Here is a 20,000-nt window from a genome sequence, read left to right on the forward strand (position 1 = left end):
GACACACACACACACACACACACACACACACACACACACACACACAGTGTAAAACTACTGATCGAGGTATATGTGTACATGGGTAATGCAAGAGAGCAAGCGGTAGAGGCTGCGTCTGTCTCTCTCTCTCTCTGTCTCTCTCTCTCTCTGTCTGTCTGTCTGTCTCTCTCTCTCTCTCTGTCTGTCTGTCTTTCTCTCTGTCCTTCTTCTCCGTTTCTCTAACATGCGCAGAGCTCATGCTGGAGCAGCGGGTTGTGGGAAGGGGCAGTGCAGGCCAGAGAGCCCCGCCCCAGTGTGAGGGTGTGGCAGGAGTTATGGCACAGTAAAGCTTAACACCCAAACACACACACACACACACACACACACACACACACACACCCAAACACACACACACGCATACACCCAAACACACATGCGCACACACCCAAACACACCCCCCCAAACATACGCGCACAAACACACACACGCAGCCCCAAACACACACACACGCGTGCACACACCCAAATACACACACAAACACACATACCCAAACACACATGCACACACACACCCACACACAGAGACACACACACACACCCAAACATACGTGCACAAACACACACACGCGCACACACCCAAGCAAACACGCACACACCCAAGCACATGGACACACACACACCCCCAAACACACACACCCAAACCCCCAAACACACATGCACACACACACACACACACACAGAGACACACACACACACACACACAGAATGCTGAGTGTTTAGCATGGCTCCCTCATGCTTGTCAAGCCACTGCTCTTATCATCAGCAGCGCTGCGTGGAGCCCTGCTGTGTGGCTGCTGTCTGCTTCAGTGTTGCCTCATCGCTGCATGCATCGCTGGCTCAGCGCTGCTTCATCGCTGCCTCATCGCTGCATGCATCGCTGGCTCAGCGCTGCCTCATCGCTGCATGCATTGTTGGTTCAGCGCTGTGCATGCGCAGATGGCTTCAGCAGGAAAACAGAACCCAACCTACCTGCTCCGGGGTCATTGTGGCTACTGCACGCCATAACCACACAAAACAGAACAAACACGTCAGACCTCTCACAGACAGCAGACTGGATACACCCACATTACACGGTCAGAATGACCCAAGTAGGTATTCAGATTTGGGCCAGTTTAACAAACTCAGACTAAACCTAATCTTAGACTAAAAAGAATTTCAATGTCGAGTCACCACTGGAAGTGCTAACTGAGTCCAGGACTAAAGAAACCAGACCCCACATGTAAGACTTCCTGCGTTTAATTCAGCAGCAGGTAAGAATATAGTTATGTTATGAATGTAGTTAATATAGTGTGGAGAGTAAAAGTGACACTCAAATATTACACAAGTGTAATATAATAATAAAAGTACGTGGCTAGGCCGCTAAGCTTTCTGCTTAAGGTCGAGACGTCATTTGTATTTCAGCCACATGACGTCTTCCTGGAAGACAACTGTGTGGTTCACTTTGATCAAGAGGAAGAAAAGATTCTGAGATCCACAGTCATTAAACAGAATATTTGGGAATCACTTCAAGTCCTTTCTGGTAGATTGTGCTAACTGCTCTATTGGCAAACCTGTGTGTGTGTGTGCATGCATGTCTGTGTGTGCATGTGTGCATGCCTATCTGTGCGTGTGCATGTGTGGGTGTGTGTATGCATGCATGTGCATGTGTGTGTGCATGTCTGTGTGTGTGTGTGTGTGCACGTGTTTGCATGTGAAGAAAAAGGTCTTGTCCTGTACACTTGTTGTGCACCAAGCACAAGTGAAGAAGTGAAGAGTTGCTTCAGATCCAGAAGATGAAATTTAACTTGTCTCTTTGATGGATTTGATAAAGTGAGACAAAGAGAATGAGAAAGTGGAAGCAAACCTGTGTGTGTGTCTGTGTGTGTGTGTGTGTGTGTGTGTGTGTGTGAGACAGAGAGAGAGAGAAACACACTTTAAGAGAAGCCCCTTGCAGATGTACTGTTAGTAATGTAATATTCACGGCTGGTGTTTGTCATGGTTCAGCTCTTTATAGCTGATGACTCAGCAGTTTCTGGAACACTGACTAGAGATCAGTGAGCATTATAACAGAGATCTGAGAGTATAGGACCAGTCTGTGTGGGACTGGGATGGTGATCAGTGTCTCTGGGAAGGAAAGGGAGGGAGGTCGCACACACACACGCACACAGACACAGACACATACAGACACACACACACACACACACACACACAGTTAGAAGGCCCAGGTTTGAGGCCTGGTATGGTCACTGCCAGCTGTCTTGCCAGGTTAGTCTAGATGTTCTGCCACGTTCTCGTTGGCTTGGGACTGAATGGAGGGTCACACTCACAATCGCAGCCACTCAACACTGTGTGCCTAACCCATCCATGACTGGTCCTGTGACATGCACACAACCACCATAACTGACTCGTGCCTACAGTCCTTTGCACTATAGTGCCTTCTCAGCAGTGCTGGGGCAGGCGGACGTACCTGGGACAACAGGTAGGTGGCGCTCTGTGAAGCTGAACGCCTCCACCGGCTGCTGTAGGGTGGGAAGCAGAACAGGTGGAGCTCCTGCCGTGGGTTCCTGGTGTCTGATGGTGGGCATGGCCTGGCGATGGGGGTGGAGTGGGGGGGGAAGTTTGGGCTTGTAGACGTAGGGAGTGGTGACATGGTAGCCCATGCCTCCGGGACAGATCTCCTTAAATGCGGCTGGGAAACACAAAGATGGCGCTTACGTACAGGAAGTACAGGAACAGAATACCATGAGCTGTTTCAAAATACCCTTCACTCACTTCCCCTAGTCAGTTCCACTAGGGGGCGGAGCCCTGTTGAGGAGGAGCATAAACACAGTTTATCAAACAGGGCAAGTTTCCATTAGTGACCTCTGGTTTCTAGTAGTGAACTGCAGTGGTCATTTTACAAGCACAATATTGTACAAGATGCCAAACACACAGGAGTAACTGAGCAGACAAAGACCTTGATGTAAAGAAAGATGGTTGTAATTTGGGATTATTATAATCTATTGATATTATTTATAAACGGTAAGTGGGTGATGGGCTAGAGTGAGGATCTCTTTGACAATGACATAATTAAAATGTTCAACTTTCACATTTTATGAATTCCTTCACTGTTTGCTGTTATAATATGAAGTCAGACTGCATGAGTATGATATGAAGAACTGAGAAAGATATTTGCTACCTTGACATGATCCTTCTGGCAACAGGTTTGTTCCTGCCACATCCCTAACATGACCCCCACATTCCCACATTCCTCCTTAAACTCCCTTCTTTGATCTTCTCCTTTCTGTGTTTCTGCTGTTTTTTAAAATAAATCCAAACAGAAGCTCCCAGCAGTGGTGAGACAGGTGAGATGTTTCATTCTGTTATAGCTGATAGGAAGAAGGAGCCACATACAACACAGCAGGGCACTGGAACACCACCTAACACCACCACAGAACACCACCACCAAACACCATCACTAAACACCACCACCAAACAACCTATAGTGAAGCTCCTCAACTATCCAGCATGTACAGGAGGACACCTACAATGCAGCATAGAAGCACACTTCTTGTGTGTGTGGGTGTGTGTATTCCTGCAATTAATTTTTGTCACTTTATAAATATGCATATAAACAGGGGATGACCCTTATAAAATGATAAATGATAAATATAATTAATCAATCAATCAATCAATCATTCTTACCTGTTTATTTAAGGGGTTTTAGAGAACAATAAATTCTGTGCACTGTAACCGCTCTTAATACGGCATAAAATAAAATAAAAAATCAGACAGAAGTAAAAAAAACAAACTAGATGTGCACAAATAAAGTGTGACAAACCCCAACACACACAGAGACGGCAGACAGGGAAAGAATATACATAGAACATGTGTGGCAACAATGCTAAAGTACTGTAATGGTGTGAGGCATCTACACAGCACAGCAGTGGCACACACACACACACACACACACACACATGCAGAGAGGAGAGGGGAGGGGAGGGGAGGAGAGGAGAGAGGAGAGATGAATTGAGTGGAGGGGCAGGAGGTGGAACAGGGCGGGGCTTACCTGTGCCGGGCAGTGGGCAGAGCTCACAGTGCTGACCCCACGCCTTCCCCACGCTGCAACAACAGAGCTGCTTACTCAGCTGGGCACCGACCGGGTGGAGACATTGCTGCCCTGTGCTCAACAGACGGAAGCAGACGGCCCTCTCCTCCGGCACGGGGGGGAGCTCGGCTGTTCACCCAGCAGCCAGATTTAAACGGAGGGAGGGAGCAGTGTGTGGCACAAACATGGAGGAGAAAGAGAGAGAAGGAGGGATGGAGAAAGGAGAGAGAGGGGGAGAGAGAGATTCCCTTCACCATCTGCCCCAGTGCTTTAAAGCAATAGTAAAGAACATAGTCCTACTGATGTAATATCTAGTTTGGCTAGGGAACAGCTACAGCGAGCTACAGCTAGGGAACAGCTACAGGGAGCTACAGCTAGGCAACAGCCACAGCTAGGGTATAGCTACAGTGAACTACGGCTACAGGGAGCTACAGCTAGAGAACAGCCGAAGTGAGCTACAGCTAGGGAACAGCTACAGGAAGCTACAGCTACATGGAGCTACAGCTAGGGAAGAGCTAAAGTGATCTACAGCTAGGGAACAGCTACAGGGAGCTACAGCTAGGGAACAGCTACAGGGAGCTACAGCTAAAGTGAGCTACAGCTAGGGAACAGCTACAGGGAGTTACAACTACAGGGTGCTAAAGCTAGGGAAGAGCTACAGGGAGCTACAGTAACATACAGAATGTTCCATGTCCTGCGGCGCCCGAGGTTTAGAGAAGACAATGAGATCATGTGATCACAAAGACACTGAGAAGAGACTCTCAAAGCAGCACACAGAACGCATTATGAGAACTGCACCAAGACCCCAGTAGGGCGAGGCAAGCCATAGCACACATTCAGCAAGCATGCACAAACACAGACAGCGTTACCCATTGGCACACACACAGTGTTATTAATACCAAACAAAACAAAACATCTCATTAAAGTTAGTAACGTTACTGGTATGTCATGTCTGTAATATTGAGGTTAGGGTCAATTCCTTTACAAGCACAGAAGGCAAACCAGTGCCCAAGTTCAGCCAACAAGGCGAGCAATGTGGCACAGGGACAGCCCGTGGGGCAGAGGACAGGAAGTGGAGAGGTAGGGTCTGATTTTGCATTTAAACCCACTGAAGATACAAACACGCATGTCTGTTTTAGATCAGCTGTCTTCAAATGCCTCTCACAGCCTTTCACAGAGTGCCAGTGGACCAGAGCACAATACACTTTAGTGTTTTCCCTAAAGAAAACCAATGCAGGATCTGCTCCTGCCTTGGCCAACCAGCTGCAGCCATGCACTTAACTGAGCCAATGAGCTTTGGACAGTGAGACATTTGAAACAATGAACTTCAGTGGTTTGGATCTGCAGTGCACTTTACAATATTTTATTGTAGCTATTACAACTTACAGACATTCACACCCTCCATAGCACTTTATACATATAACATTGATCTGATCTGATCTAATCTAATCTAGGGAGAGAATTCTCAATTTGACAGTTTGGAAATGGTTTCCAATGTGAAAAGGCCCAAGTTAAATCCATCACGGATAGTGAGGTTAACAACACGTGGTGAAGATCAACTACAGAAAAGCTTCAACTTTCTTACAGCTTTAAGAATTAGTTCTTTATTTCTTCTTTATTAGAGTGGAGGATAATTTAGCTCTATTTCAGTACAGAGGTGTTGAAAACACTCAAAGTAGAGTGTGTTATACATACACAGAGAGACACAGTCAAAATAGAGGGTGTGTTATATACACAAAGAAAGACACACTCAAAGTAGAGGGTGTGTTATACACACACAGACACACACTCAAAGTAGAGGGTGTGTTATACACACACAGACACAGAGACACTCAAAGTAGAGGGTGTGTTATACACACAGACACACACTCAAAGTAAAGGGTGTGCTATACACACACAGACACACTTAAAGTAGAGGGTGTGTTATACACACACACACACACAGACACACTCAAAGTAGAGAGTGTGTTATATATACACATACACAGACACAGAGGGTGTGTTATACACAGACACATAGACACAAACACAGACATGCACACACACTCAGTCAAAGCTCAAAGTAGAAAACGTGAAACGCTTCCTTCATCCTTGTTGAGCGAAGGCTCCCGACAGCTGAAATTATAAACCACTCTCACCAGTCTGTTAACATCTGCTACCTTTAATATTCATCTGCGAGACACTGAGAACTTCCTCAGGTTACTGCCGTGTGTGTGTGTGTGTGTGTGTGTGTGTGTGGATGCGTGCGCGCATGCGTTCATGTTCATGCAGAGACCTGGCGTCTGTTTGACTGCCTTGTGATAGAATATCTCCTCACACAGAAGGTTACTGTGCCAAGACTACTGCCACTGTTTCTTGGACAGTCATGTGTTAGCGTTTGATGGGTTTGAACTCCATAACCCCGTCTTCAGGAATCCACACGGCAGACTCCGTCACACGCACAACACAAGGCTGATGCCAGCCAAGAAAGAGAGGAACCAGATGCTTTAAGAAAGGTTTGTCTGTATGTAATAGTGTGTGGGTGAATGTATGTGCGCAAACACCATATAGTAATTATTTAATAACCAGAACAATCATGTTTGTGCAAGCATATAAACAGTAGACATGAAAAACAGACAGAATAGATCTGAGAGGAGAGGAGAGAGGAGGAGAGGGAGGTGAACTCACGGTAGCAGGCAGTCAGCGTGCGATCCGGAATGAAGCCATGGTTACATAAACACCTGTAGCTGCCCATGGTGTTGATGCAGTTACCGTTGGGACATGCCCCCTGCAGCTGGCACTCATCCACATCTGAGAGGGATATACAGGCAACAGCAGGGTCAGCAGCATGTGTACAGTTCTACAGTAGACTGATCCATGCAACACTTCTCAGGGGCATTTGTGGAGAGCAAAATAAAAATAAATCTTCGTATTACCAATCTCTATCTCTCACAGTCACACACCACCCTACCATACAACACACACACACAGACACACACACACACACACAAACACACACACCACCCTATCACCCTACAGTACAATACACACACACACACACACACACACACACACACACACACACAAAAACACCACCCTACGGTACAACACACACATCACCCCTACAGTATAACAAACACACACACACACACACACACACACACACACACAAACACCACCTACGGTATAACACACACACACCACTACAGAACACACACACACACACAACTACAGTACAACACACACACACACACACACACACATACACACACACACACACACCACCCTACAGTACAACATACACACATGCCACCCCTACAGTACAACGCACACACACCACCCTACAGTACAACACACACAAACACACACCACCCTACAGTACAACACAGACACACACACCACCCTACAGTACAACATACACACAAACACAGACACACACACATGCACACACTCCCACACACTCACTTAGACATGCGCTCGGTTTTGTGAGGCCAGTGGGTTCAGAGTGACATCATGTACTTGAGTTCTCTCCCTTGTGTTATCTGGCTTGTGTCGAAATGACACTTCTCCAACACACACTGCTCTACCATGTTAATGTCTTCTTCATCATCATCATCATCATCGAGCTCAAGCTTGTTCCTACAGGTGCTCCATCACCTCTAACCCAGCACCTCCCAGGCCACGCCCACACAAGCTGTCAATCAATGTCCTCTGCCAAAATTACCAAAGGCGTCATAAAGCACATCAGTGAAATAAGAAGCAAGCACAGTCAAACAGTGTGTGTGTGTGTTTGTTTGTCTGTGCGTGTGTGTGTGTGTGTGTGTGTGTGTGTGTGTGTGTGTGTGTGTGTGTCTCTGTGTGTGTCTGCATGTATGTGTGTGTGTTTGTCTCTGGGTGTGTTTGTGTGTTTGTCTCTATATGTGTGTGTGTGTGTGTGTGTGTGTGTGTCGTTCCAAGTGTGAATCTGTCACTCTACAGTACTCCATTAGTTTTTGTTTTTTTTTGTGAACACGTGGTGTCACGTCTTGTGCATCACATGCGTGTGTGTGAAGGGAAAGTCTTTCTAAACACAGAGGACACTGACAACACCTGTATGGGGGCTGTTTGAGGTGAAATCAGTGAAACACTTGCTCACATGCATACTACTTATACCTATGAAACACTCACACATACCTACTAAACACTCACACATACCTACTAAACACTCACACATACCTATGAAACACTCACACATACCTACTAAACACTCACACATACCTATGAAACACTCACACATACCTACTAAACACTCACACATACCTACTAAACACTCACACATACCTATGAAACACTCACACATACCTACTAAACACTCACACATACCTATGAAACACTCACACATACCTATGAAACACTCACACATACCGACTAAACATGCACACATACCTATGAAACACTCACACATACCTACTAAACACTCACACATACCTACTAAACACTCACACATACCTACTAAACACGCACACATACCTATGAAACACTCACACATACCTACTAAACACTCACATACCTATGAAACACTCACACATACCTATGAAACACTCACAGATATCTATGAAACACACACACCTATGAAACACTCACACACCTATGAAACACACACATACCTATGAAACACACATATCTATGAAAATCACACACCTATGAAACACTCACACACCTATGAAACACACCCATACCTATGAAACACACACATATCTATGAAAATCACACATACCTATGAAACACTCACACATATCTATGAAACACACACACCTATGAAACACTCACACACCTATGAAACACACACATACCTATGAAACACTCACATATATCTATGAAACAATCACACATACCTATGAAACACTCACACATACCTATGAAATACATACACATAAATATGAAACACTTGCGCATAAATATGAAACATTTTCACATAAATAATCTACTACTTAACATTTGCGTATGATAACTTACACTTCATTCACTGGTGCATAAACAGAGAGTTTAACTAGGCTTGTGTGCATGTATGTAGGGTGTGTGTAAAGCAGTTTTCAGTGCGTCCAGAAGTCATTTCATTGTAACAGGAAGGCAGATATTTAACATGTGTACAGCATGCTCATGAAAATAAGGTGTAGATGATTGTTAGATAAGGTGTGGTCTGATTATTGTTTCATTGTAAACAAGCTACATGTCCTTATGGTATAAGAACTCCTGATCACTTATGGAAATTTGAAAATTAATTTAAGATTACGGGTTAATGATCGGACATGGCTAATATTAGAAATGATAAGATTATGTGTTACGTTATCTTAGCCAATATTTAGAAGGAATGTCATTGATATTGTGAGTGTATTCTAATAAATGATGACGAGATATGTGTTCTGAATATTTTCTCACATACTGTAGGCTAATTGGAGGATACTGAGAAGTTAACATGTACCCTAATGGTATGAAATAGCCAAGTCGTTACCAGCAGGGCTACAGGCTACATAGGTATAATCTTATAATTTCTAATTCAGTTAATGCTGGAACATTTGAACGTTAAATATCTGAACATAGTTCTCGCTGTTAAAACATTTGCTTAAAATTCTCATGAGATAATGAAGTGTTTTCTACTGGTGGGAGACCAAAATGTTGTCTGTGTCAAACATCCATAGATCAATTCCAAAAAAGTTAAACGCTTCCGTGCTAATAAAATCCCAAATCCAACTACAGAGTAATATGATCCCATGTTAAATTGGATCATGGGCGCAATCGACAGCGATATTATGAGTTGTACAAAATGTTGGTGGATAGTTAAACTGTCTGTTTACACACCAGTGAATGAATGTGCATGTGTGGATATATGCAAGTGTAAGTTATCTTACGCAAATGTAAGTAGTAGATTAGTTATGTGAAAATGTTTCATATTTATGCACAATTGTTTAATAGGTATGTGCAAGTAATGTGCGTGTGTGCAAGAGTTTCGCTGATTTCACTCTAAACGGCCCTCCATACACCTTTGTGGAATTCCACCCACTGCAGTGTACAGTCACACTCAATTTCTTCAGGCCTGGGAGAAAATGCACAGACCTTGACACTCCTGCACAGGCAATAACCTCTCCTCTCCTCTCCTCTCCTCTCCTCTCCTCTCCTCGCACACACACACACACACACACACACACACACACACACACACACACACACACACACACACACACACACGCGCACTAAAACTGGGCTTTCCAAATGTTTAAACCCTCTGTGATTCCCCCTCAGACCTGAACCCGGCACACAGCCGCACAGTGTGGCCATGCGCCCTGCTCTCTCTCCTGGCTAAGAGCAGGAGTGGCTTCAGGGGGCCCAAGCACCATCAGGTCCTAGTACCCCAGGATGGGTTTTCCCTGCACTCTGTTAGCGCTGCTGCCCCCTGGACATCCTCTCCAGGCCAGCAGGGAGCACATCAGCCTGACCTGGTAGACACGGAGCGGGGAATGAGAGCCATACGGCTTCCAAAGGAACAACAGAGTTTGGTGTGAGTGGAAGAGTTTTCTGGGATTTTTTCAGATCTGAGTCAAGTTTAGCATTGTTTGATGTGATGGTCAGGATGAAGGCAGACATGGCATACATAGTTATGGGGTTAAAGGGTAGTTATGTAGTGTATAGTGACACCATGTACAGTGTGCAGGGAGTAGGAACTGCTCAGCTAGCAGACCAGTTACCAGTCTGCACGGGTGTCAGTGGGGGATTTATCTATAACTATCACTGATTCTAGCTCCATTAAACTAGTGAGATTAATCTAAAACTAGAACTAAAATCTACAAAAAACTAATCCAGAGTAAAAGCTCTATATCTGAAAACACAAACACAGGTCAAGGTAGATTGATTGACTAGCCAATCACAGCCAATCCTGTCAGTGAAGAGTTAGAGTTGGGGTTTGTGGAGCTTTTCCACACTCCTGCCTCCTAACCCCCTCATCTGCCCCTTCTTTAGCACTTCCAAACAGGCAGCAGTCCTGTGGCTTTCAGAACCATTGGAAGATCTATTGGAAGATCACAATGTTTGTCTCTTTTAGGGTTATTGCCAGGGCCCAGTTCTCATACTAGTCCTCCAGCAGGTCCAGAGCAAGAAATGACCATCCTCGGTCTTGACTGGTGAGTCCAGGGGATGTAGACTGAACAGCCTGAATTCAATACCAGGTTGAATGATTTGAGTACTGCCCTTTGTAGCTCAGGGGTACTACCTCTCTCTCTCCCTCCCTCCCTCCCTCTCTCTCTCTCTCTCTCTGTCTGCCTCTCTCTCTCTCTCTCTCTCTCTCTCTCTCTCTCTCTCTCTCTGTGTCTGCCTCTCTCTCTCTCTCTCTCTCTCTCTCTCTCTCTCTCTCTCTCTCTCTCTCAGGGGCTGGGTTGTATGATGGAGGATCAGTGCTCTGAAGTCTCTTGTCTTCACTGCCAGTACTCACATATTAAATTAATCTCTCACCATCCTACCCAAACACAACTCAGATTACAGAGATCGATCAAATATGCCACCTGTCTCTCTTCTGCTCCTTTTCACTGTCTCTGTCTCTTACCATCATTCTCTCTCTTGCTTCTCTCTTTTCTGTCTTTCATCCACTCTTTCATCACCCCCTCCTCTGTCTGAGGTTTGGGGCCTAAAGCAGGACATCAGTGTGATGGATTTCCTCTGACTTAACAATGGCGGTTTGAGGATAGAAATGTAATGCCTGACAGTATGACTCAAGGCCCAGCAGGGGGCACTGTGCACAGAAAAAGTGGAAAATCATGTTTTTTAACACTCATCACCTTCAACAGTAACTACAACAACAGAACCCACACTCACACAAACTCACAGGCCCCCCCCACACACACACACACAAAGACAGAGGTGTAGGGAGAGAGTTCACTCTTACCAATGCAGCGAGTTCTGTTGAACCTCTTATAACCCGGGGGGCACTCGAACAGAGCAAACGCTTCAGGAAAGAAAAGGAGGACAGAACAGAAGGACCTGTTTATTTACAGGATTACACTGTTTATTTACAAAATGATGCTGTTTAATTACAAGATTATGTTGTTTATTTACAGGATTACACTATTTACAGGATTATGCTGTTTATTTACAAGATTACGCTGTTTATTTACAGGATTACAATGGAATGACTAAAACCAGCACAGGAATGTTCTGGATACATGTACATGTAAGTGTGAAATGAAGCATTGAACTAACAGAAGGAAAACTAAGAGAGAGCAAGAGAAACAAAGCGATTTGGAACTACACGTACATGCACTCTCTGTCATATTTACATTCATTTTACACTTTTATCCAAAGTGATTTACAAGTCTGACTGAGCACAATTTGAGCAATGGAGGGTTAAGGGTTTTGTTCAGGGGCCCAACAGTGGAAACCCAGTAGTGGTGGGACTTGAACCAGCAACCTTCTGATTACTAGTGGAGTACCTTCACCACTGAGCTCCCACTGCCTTATGAGAGTTTTAAGTACCTTAACCACTGAGATAAAACACACACACACACACACACACACACACACACACACACACACACGCACACACCACTGAGACACCCTTCCCTTGTATGTGGCATATGCCCTCATATGCCATTGTACACACACACGCTCTCTCTATCATATGTCAGTACACACACACACACACACACACACACACACACACACACACACACTCTCTCTTCATATGCCAGTGTACACACACACACACACACACATACACACACACATGCTCTCTCTCTCTCTCTCTCTCTCTACATCATATGCCAGTGTACACACCATCTTGCCTGCAAATTTAAGATTCCTCTGTCCTCACTGGGAGGGCAGGTGTGGTTTAGTGTGGAATAGGAACTAGCAAGCTATTTATGGTCCAAAATATCATCACTGAGTCCAGCAAAACAAGGTACAGATTTAGACTTCTGTTCAGCGTTTCTGGCCAACATACTCAACTTTGTGTCCAAGAACCGTGATGAAAGAAAGAATGAGAAAAGAAAAGGGGCCATATTTATGTGGAGATGCAATTTCAGTTACACCTTAGGAGACACTGAGAAAGTGAATGGTGCTTTCACTGTTGTGCTTCCAGGGATCGGAGGAGAGAGAGAAAAAGGGGGGGGGGGGGTAGAAATTCCCAGAGAGTCTGGGTCCTTTACTCAGTCTCTTCTTTTAACCTCAGACAAGATAGAGCAGAATAAACACAAGAATGTGAAGTTCAGGGGAACCAAGAAACCAGGAGTACGAAGTACAACATTCAACCACTCGGAGCTGGGCAAAAGGACCTACCCACAGGAACAGGAAGAACACTGAGAGTCCTTCCTGTCCCCTATTTTGAGTTTTCACATTGTCACAGTGTTCTCCATCTTCTCCATGAACATGGGTGATCCTTCTGAAGGCCATGACTGTGCAAATTCCCCTTTTCAACTCTTCTAGCCAGTTCCAGTGTGTAAATTGTTATTTCACGCGGTTGGTTAATACAGACTACATCTTTACTGAGGCAAATCCTTCCTCCGAAAGGCAAAGCCGTGGGGTGTTAAAAGACACCCTTACTCATGTCTAAAATACAAAGGTTAAGAAAATAATGTTGAAAAATATGATCTGTGGCCCTATGAAGTGTGTGAGGATGTAGAAACTGAGATTCTGCCCATATATGGTCTGAACATGTGGGACCATGTGGCACCAGCGGGTGAACAGAGTGTGAGAGGAACAGGAGGACTGCCAGGCTTAGAGCTCCAGAGTAACTCAGCAGAGAGGAATACGACGTGATTTACATGGTGTGTGTGTGTGTGTGTGTGTGTGTGTGTGTGTGTGTGTGTGTGAGACAGAGAGCAAGAGAGAGCGTATCAAAGCTTTTACAACTTTCCCTGGAGTTGGCCCACTCTCTCGTGCGTCTGGTTTGCCTTTGCTCGGCTGTCAGTGTGGTGAGAGTCATCCTCTCCTCTCTCCCAAATCAAAACCACATGGCATGTGAGTGGTGTCTTCTCCCCAGCTGGGAGTGCTTTGCCTTTATGGTGGAGTGGAGAGTGTGTTTTCCCTTATTCATCCTACACACACACACAGACACACACACACAGACACACACAGACACAGACAGACACAGACGCACACACGCACACACACACACTCTCACACACACACACACACAGACACAGACAGACACAGACGCACACACACACACTCTCACACACACACACACACACACACACACATACACAGACACACACACTCTCACACACACACACACACACACAGACACACACACACACACACACACACACACACACTCACAGACACACACACACAGACACAGACACAAACACACACACAGACACAGACACAAACACACACACTTTCTCACACACACACACACACACAGAGACACACACACACACACAGACACACACACACACAGACACACACACACAGACACACACACACACACAGACACAAAGACACAGACACAAACACACACACACACACTTTCACACACACACACACCAAACAGACACACACACACACACAGACACACACACACACACACACACACAGACACACACAGACACACACACACACAGACACACACACACACACACACACACACACAGACACACACACACACACACAGACACAGACACACACACAGACACACACACACACTCCGTACACTACAAACTCCAGCTCACCACAGAGAGAAGCATTTTATCAAGCACAACACGCTGTCAGTGTTGTCTACGCCATTCTGTTCTATCTGGTCTTCAACACAGACATTGACAGGCTGTGAAAGTTAAACTAACACTGTGAACTAACATTGAAATCCTCACACAAGCAGGCTGGGGCCACGCACATAAAACCTTTAGTTCCAGGATGCTGTGTGTGTGTGTGTGTGTGCGCGTGTGTGTGTGTGTGTGTGCATGTGCGTGTGTGCATGCGTGTGCCTGTGTGTGTGTGTGTGCGTGTATATGCGTTTGTGTGTGTATGTGCATGTGTGCGTGTTTGTGTGTGTGTGCTCGCGTACGCTTACATGGCTTCCTGGGACACTTCAGGCACTTGTGGAATCCCCATGATGTGCCGACTGTCCCACAGCAATCTTCCTGCTTAGACAGACCAGGGAGGGCTTTCCCACACTGCAACACACACATACACACACACACACAGGCACACACACAGGCACGCACAGGCACGCACGCACGCACACACACACACGCACATACACGCACAGGCACGCACGCACGCACTTTTAAGGCATACATATCTGCTACACATAATCTCTCACTGATGCAGGTATGTAAATTAATTTATATATATATATATATATATATATATATATATATAAAAATATAAAAACATGTCTATATTAATATATACAGACAAAGGCATAAGCAAGTCAGCATGTCAACAAGACAACTGTGTCTCAACAGAAAGGAAGACAGTCAGGACCATACCTACACCACCCAGCCATACCTACACCACCCAACACCTCCCAGCCATACCTACACCACCCAACAAATCCCAACACTAGCTAAACCCAACACCAACTAACCCTCACAAATCTTAACACTAGCTAAACCTAACACTATATTACCCTAACACCAACTAACCCCAACAAATCCGAACACTAGCTAACTCTAACAAACCCTAATACCAACTAACCTTAATCCTAGCTATCCTAATGCTAGCTAACCCTAACCCTAGCCAACCCTAACAGTAGTTAACCCTAACCCTTATTTTCATGTCAACTCTGAATAAAACATTTGAACTCATTCATCATTTTCACGTATTCCAAAAATGGCAAGCAGAGAAAGAGAATTCAAAAGAGTTCAGCAGAGTCCCCAGCAGAAAACAGGCCCCAGACAGACCACCTGTCATGACTTTTCTGCTGGAGATGTTCAGGTAAAAGGCAAAGCCCAGTGGCACTGTGGAGTGTCTGACACTCATCTCCATCCCTCTGGCATTTAATTTTCTCCTTCATCTGTTAATACTTGCTCCTATGAAATTTGTGCGTCAGGCAAGTTTGAAAGCTATTAACAGTAAGCAGGAATGGACGCTTCAAAATGGCAGATGATGAAAAAGAGAAAGAGAGAGAGACAGAGAGAGAGAGAGAGAGAGACAGAGAGAGAGAGAGAGAGAGAGAGAGAGAGAGACAGAGAGAGAGAGAGGGAGAGAGAGAGACAGAGAGAGAGAGAGAGAGGGAGAGAGAGAGAGAGAGAGAGAGAGAGAGAGAGAGAGAGAGAGAGGGAGAGAGAGAGAGAGAGAGAGAGAGACAGAGAGAGAGAGAGACAGAGAGAGAGAGAGGGGGGGGGAGAGAGAGAGAGAGACAGAGAGAGAGGGAGAGAGAGAGAGAGAGAGAGAGAGAGAGAGAGAGAGGAGAGAGAGACAGAGAGAGAGACAGAGAGAGAGAGAGAGAGAGAGAGAGACAGAGAGAGAGAGAGAGGGAGAGAGAGAGAGAGAGAGAGAGAGAGACACAGAGAGAGAGAGAGAGAGAGAGAGAGAGAGAGAGAGAGAGAGAGAGAGACAGAGAGAGAGACAGAGAGAGAGAGAGAGAGAGAGAGACAGAGAGAGACAGAGAGAGAGAGAGAGACAGAGAGAGAGAGAGAGAGACAGAGAGAGAGAGACAGAGAGAGAGAGAGAGAGAGAGAGGGAGAGAGAGAGAGAGAGAGAGAGAGAGAGGGGGGGAGAGAGAGAGAGAGAGAGGGAGAGGAGAGAGAGAGAGAGCCAGAGAGAGAGAGACAGAGAGAGAGAGAGAGGGGGGGAGAGAGAGAGAGAGAGGGAGAGGGAGAGAGAGAGAGAGAGAGGGGGGGGAGAGAGAGAGAGAGGGAGAGAGAGAGAGAGAGAGAGAGTGAGAGAGAGAGAGAGAGAGGGGGGAGAGAGAGAGACAGACAGAAAACCAATCAAACAGTCAAACAGAGGGCAGTGGTGTGAAAAGACTGACCCCTCACACAGCACTGATCACAGATCAAACGCTTCAATCAGCTGCCTGCTCTTCAAGTTGAGCAGTACAACATCCATACTGAGCGACACAAACGCAGCTAACGACCTGGTCCCCACTGACCTGAGATCAGCGTAGTGTGGCAAGCAAGTGCCATCCTTCAGCCTACGCTGATCCGCTTCCAGCAGGGCTGGCGGACATTGACAAAGGGCAGCTGCACACCAGGACGAAACGACTTTGAGATTGATTAAAACATATTGAAGAGCAGGAGTCTCGGTGGAACTACGGTCCTGCTAGCACTGCTAGTTCAGTGTCAGCAGTATTGGGAGAAGAAATGCTGAAGTGGGGTTTCTCTGGCTATGTACAAGGCTCAAGCGCTGTGTGTCTGTGTGTGTATTTATTGTGTGTGTGTGTATATGTGTCCATGTTTGTATGTGGGTTGTGTAGGTTTCACATTCCCTGTGGGATCACTGGATCGCTGGCTGGGTTCCCGATGGGAAGAAACATTCCAAGACTGGTGCAATGGTTGTTCTGGGTTAGTGGTTAGGGGTTAGGGATAGGGTTAAGGTTCAGGGTTAGGTTAGGGGTTAGAGGTTAGAGGTTAAGGTTAAGGTTTAGGGTTAAGGGTTAAGGCAGGGCAGGGTTCAAATGGGGTGAACCCACACACTGGACTGCCTACTGGAAGCAAGGGCTTAGACAGGCTTTAAAAAAAAAAACGAAATCAGACATACAGATAAATATGCTACACACAGCCACACACACAAAAAAGTAATTCCATCAGTATACTCATTAAAACCATACTACCAGACACACACACACACGAACACACACACACACACACACACACACACGCGCGCGCGCACGCGCACCTGCGTGCCAGTGGTCTCCTGGAAACAGCGTCCCAGCTGACTCTTAGAGGTGAGGGGCGGGTAGTGTGGGAAGGCCTGCGGATACAGGACGCTGTGACCTTGGTTTTGGATCTTCTGTCTGTTGGAGCTGCTGCTCTCAACCATGTGGTAGGAGTAGGAGTGGCCTGCCTGAGAGCCCACCCCCTGAGAGCCTGCCCCCTTAGAGCCCGCCTCCTGGCTGCCAGCACCACCCATACCACCGTCGTCCACCTCAGACACCTGGTGGATCTGCACAGAAGCTTCTGGAGGATGTTTCACATGAATGTTCACGATACCTGCAGATAGGAGCAGTGGGAAGGGGAGAAAGAGAGAGAGAGAGAGAGAGAGAGAGAGAGAGAGGGAGAGAGAGAGAGAGAGAGAGAGAGAGAGAGAGGGAGAGAGACAGAGAGAGCGAGTGAGACAAAGGGAGGGAGACAGAGAGAGAGGGAGATAGAGGGAGAGACTCTCTCTCTGTCTCTCTCTCTGTGAAAGGGAGGTAGATGCACAGATTTCAAGGCCAGTCCTGTCAAGTGTGAGTTGATCAGCATCTGTCTGCATGCACATGCAGGTGAGTGTAACACCTGTCCGAGGTGAATTAGGTTCAGGTGTAAAAACAGAGAGAGAACGAAGTTTCTCACATCATCTACTGCAGGAGACAGGTCCTTGTTGTTGGGACACAGAAGGGGAGCAGCTGACTGTCAGCAGGTGTGTGAGAGAGAGGCTCACTTACCCTGGTTCTGTCCAGATCTGAAGGTGAGTGGCAGCGTGTGTGTGGAGTGCACCTGACCGCCCTGGTTGTTCACCACTGTCTGCTGCCCCTGGTGAAAATTCGGGGCAGCAGGCATCTGACAGAACTTTCCGGTAAAGTTGGGCGGACACTGGCACTTATCCCTTGCACTACATCTCCCTCCGTTCATACAGGGCAGGTGGCAAACCACTGTAACACACACACACACACGAGCAGAAACACTGCATGAGAGTGGATTAACACACACACACACACACAAGCGCAGTAATGCTGCATGAGAGTGGATTAATGGATGTTCTCTTGCGGGATGTCTTGATGTTACTTAGCCTCCACCCGTCTCAGTTGCCATGGCTATTGCCACCGCCCCCTGCTGTAACTCACCACACCGGGACAAGACTAGGACCTCAAGAAAGTTGGACTAAACATTAACTGCTTATGTTTTTATGTTTTATGTTATATTTTTTATTATTTTATTATTAGTTATTTTTCTCTTAAAATTGTTACTATTGTGGTGACTATTGTCTATCAGAGGAGGATGGCCCCTCCTCTGAGTCTTGGTTCCTCTCCAGGTTTCTTCCTCGTGCTCTAGGGTGGTTTTCCTCACCACTGTCGCTCTTGGCTCGCTCACTGGGGGCTTGGACTCAGACATTTGTAAAGCTGCTTTGTGACAACATCTGATAAAAAGCCCTATAGAAATACATTTTGATTTCTTTTTGATTAACACACACCAAAGCTTTGGGCTTTTTACACACACACACACACACACACACACACACACAGAACATGAGCCTTGCACATAGCCAGAGAAACCCCACTTTAGCACTTCCTCTCCCAGTACGGCTGACACTGAACTAGCAGTGCTAGCAGGACCGTAGTTCCACCGAGACTCCTGCTCTTCTAGGAGACACAAGGTTGTCTGCCAAGTGCTGTAAATGTAAATAAAACAACTGGTGCGTTCCTGCTGTGTTTGACGTTTGGGTCTGGTGTAGTGGGTCTGGCTGGCACCCACCTTTCTGTCTCCTGTTTCTGGATACCTGCTGGTGGAGGTCTGGAAGCTCTCAGCAAACAAACACATAAAATGCATGCCAGAAATAAACAGAAATACAAACACACACACACACACACACACACACACACAGATGCACAGAAAACCCTGTTACCCGTCAGAACAAAGATTCCATTGTTCAGGAGACATTCTGAGCCATAGCTCCCACAAATCCCAAAATGTAGAAAGAGAGAGAGCACAAGAGAGCGAGACAGAGAGAGGGAGAGACAGAGAGAGTGCGACAGAGAGAGGGAGAGACAGAGAGAGAGCGAGAAAGAGAGAGAGCGAGACAGAGAG

The 20,000-nt window shown here is 46.1% G+C and overlaps 1 protein-coding gene across 1 annotated transcript in view; it reads right to left on the reverse strand.

Moving 5' to 3' along the window:
* Nucleotides 1-20,000, reverse strand: part of ltbp1 (latent transforming growth factor beta binding protein 1) — a 124,007-nt gene that overhangs the window by 30,449 nt on the left and 73,558 nt on the right. Inside the window, 8 exon segments of the mRNA XM_035532542.1 lie at nucleotides 2,410-2,488; nucleotides 2,490-2,706; nucleotides 4,066-4,233; nucleotides 6,772-6,894; nucleotides 11,996-12,055; nucleotides 15,119-15,221; nucleotides 17,893-18,206; nucleotides 18,641-18,847. Coding sequence (XP_035388435.1) covers nucleotides 2,410-2,488; nucleotides 2,490-2,706; nucleotides 4,066-4,233; nucleotides 6,772-6,894; nucleotides 11,996-12,055; nucleotides 15,119-15,221; nucleotides 17,893-18,206; nucleotides 18,641-18,847 — 1,271 coding nt within the window.

Source organism: Electrophorus electricus, chromosome 13 (assembly GCF_013358815.1).
Source record: "Electrophorus electricus isolate fEleEle1 chromosome 13, fEleEle1.pri, whole genome shotgun sequence".
NCBI classification, from domain to species: domain Eukaryota; kingdom Metazoa; phylum Chordata; class Actinopteri; order Gymnotiformes; family Gymnotidae; genus Electrophorus; species Electrophorus electricus.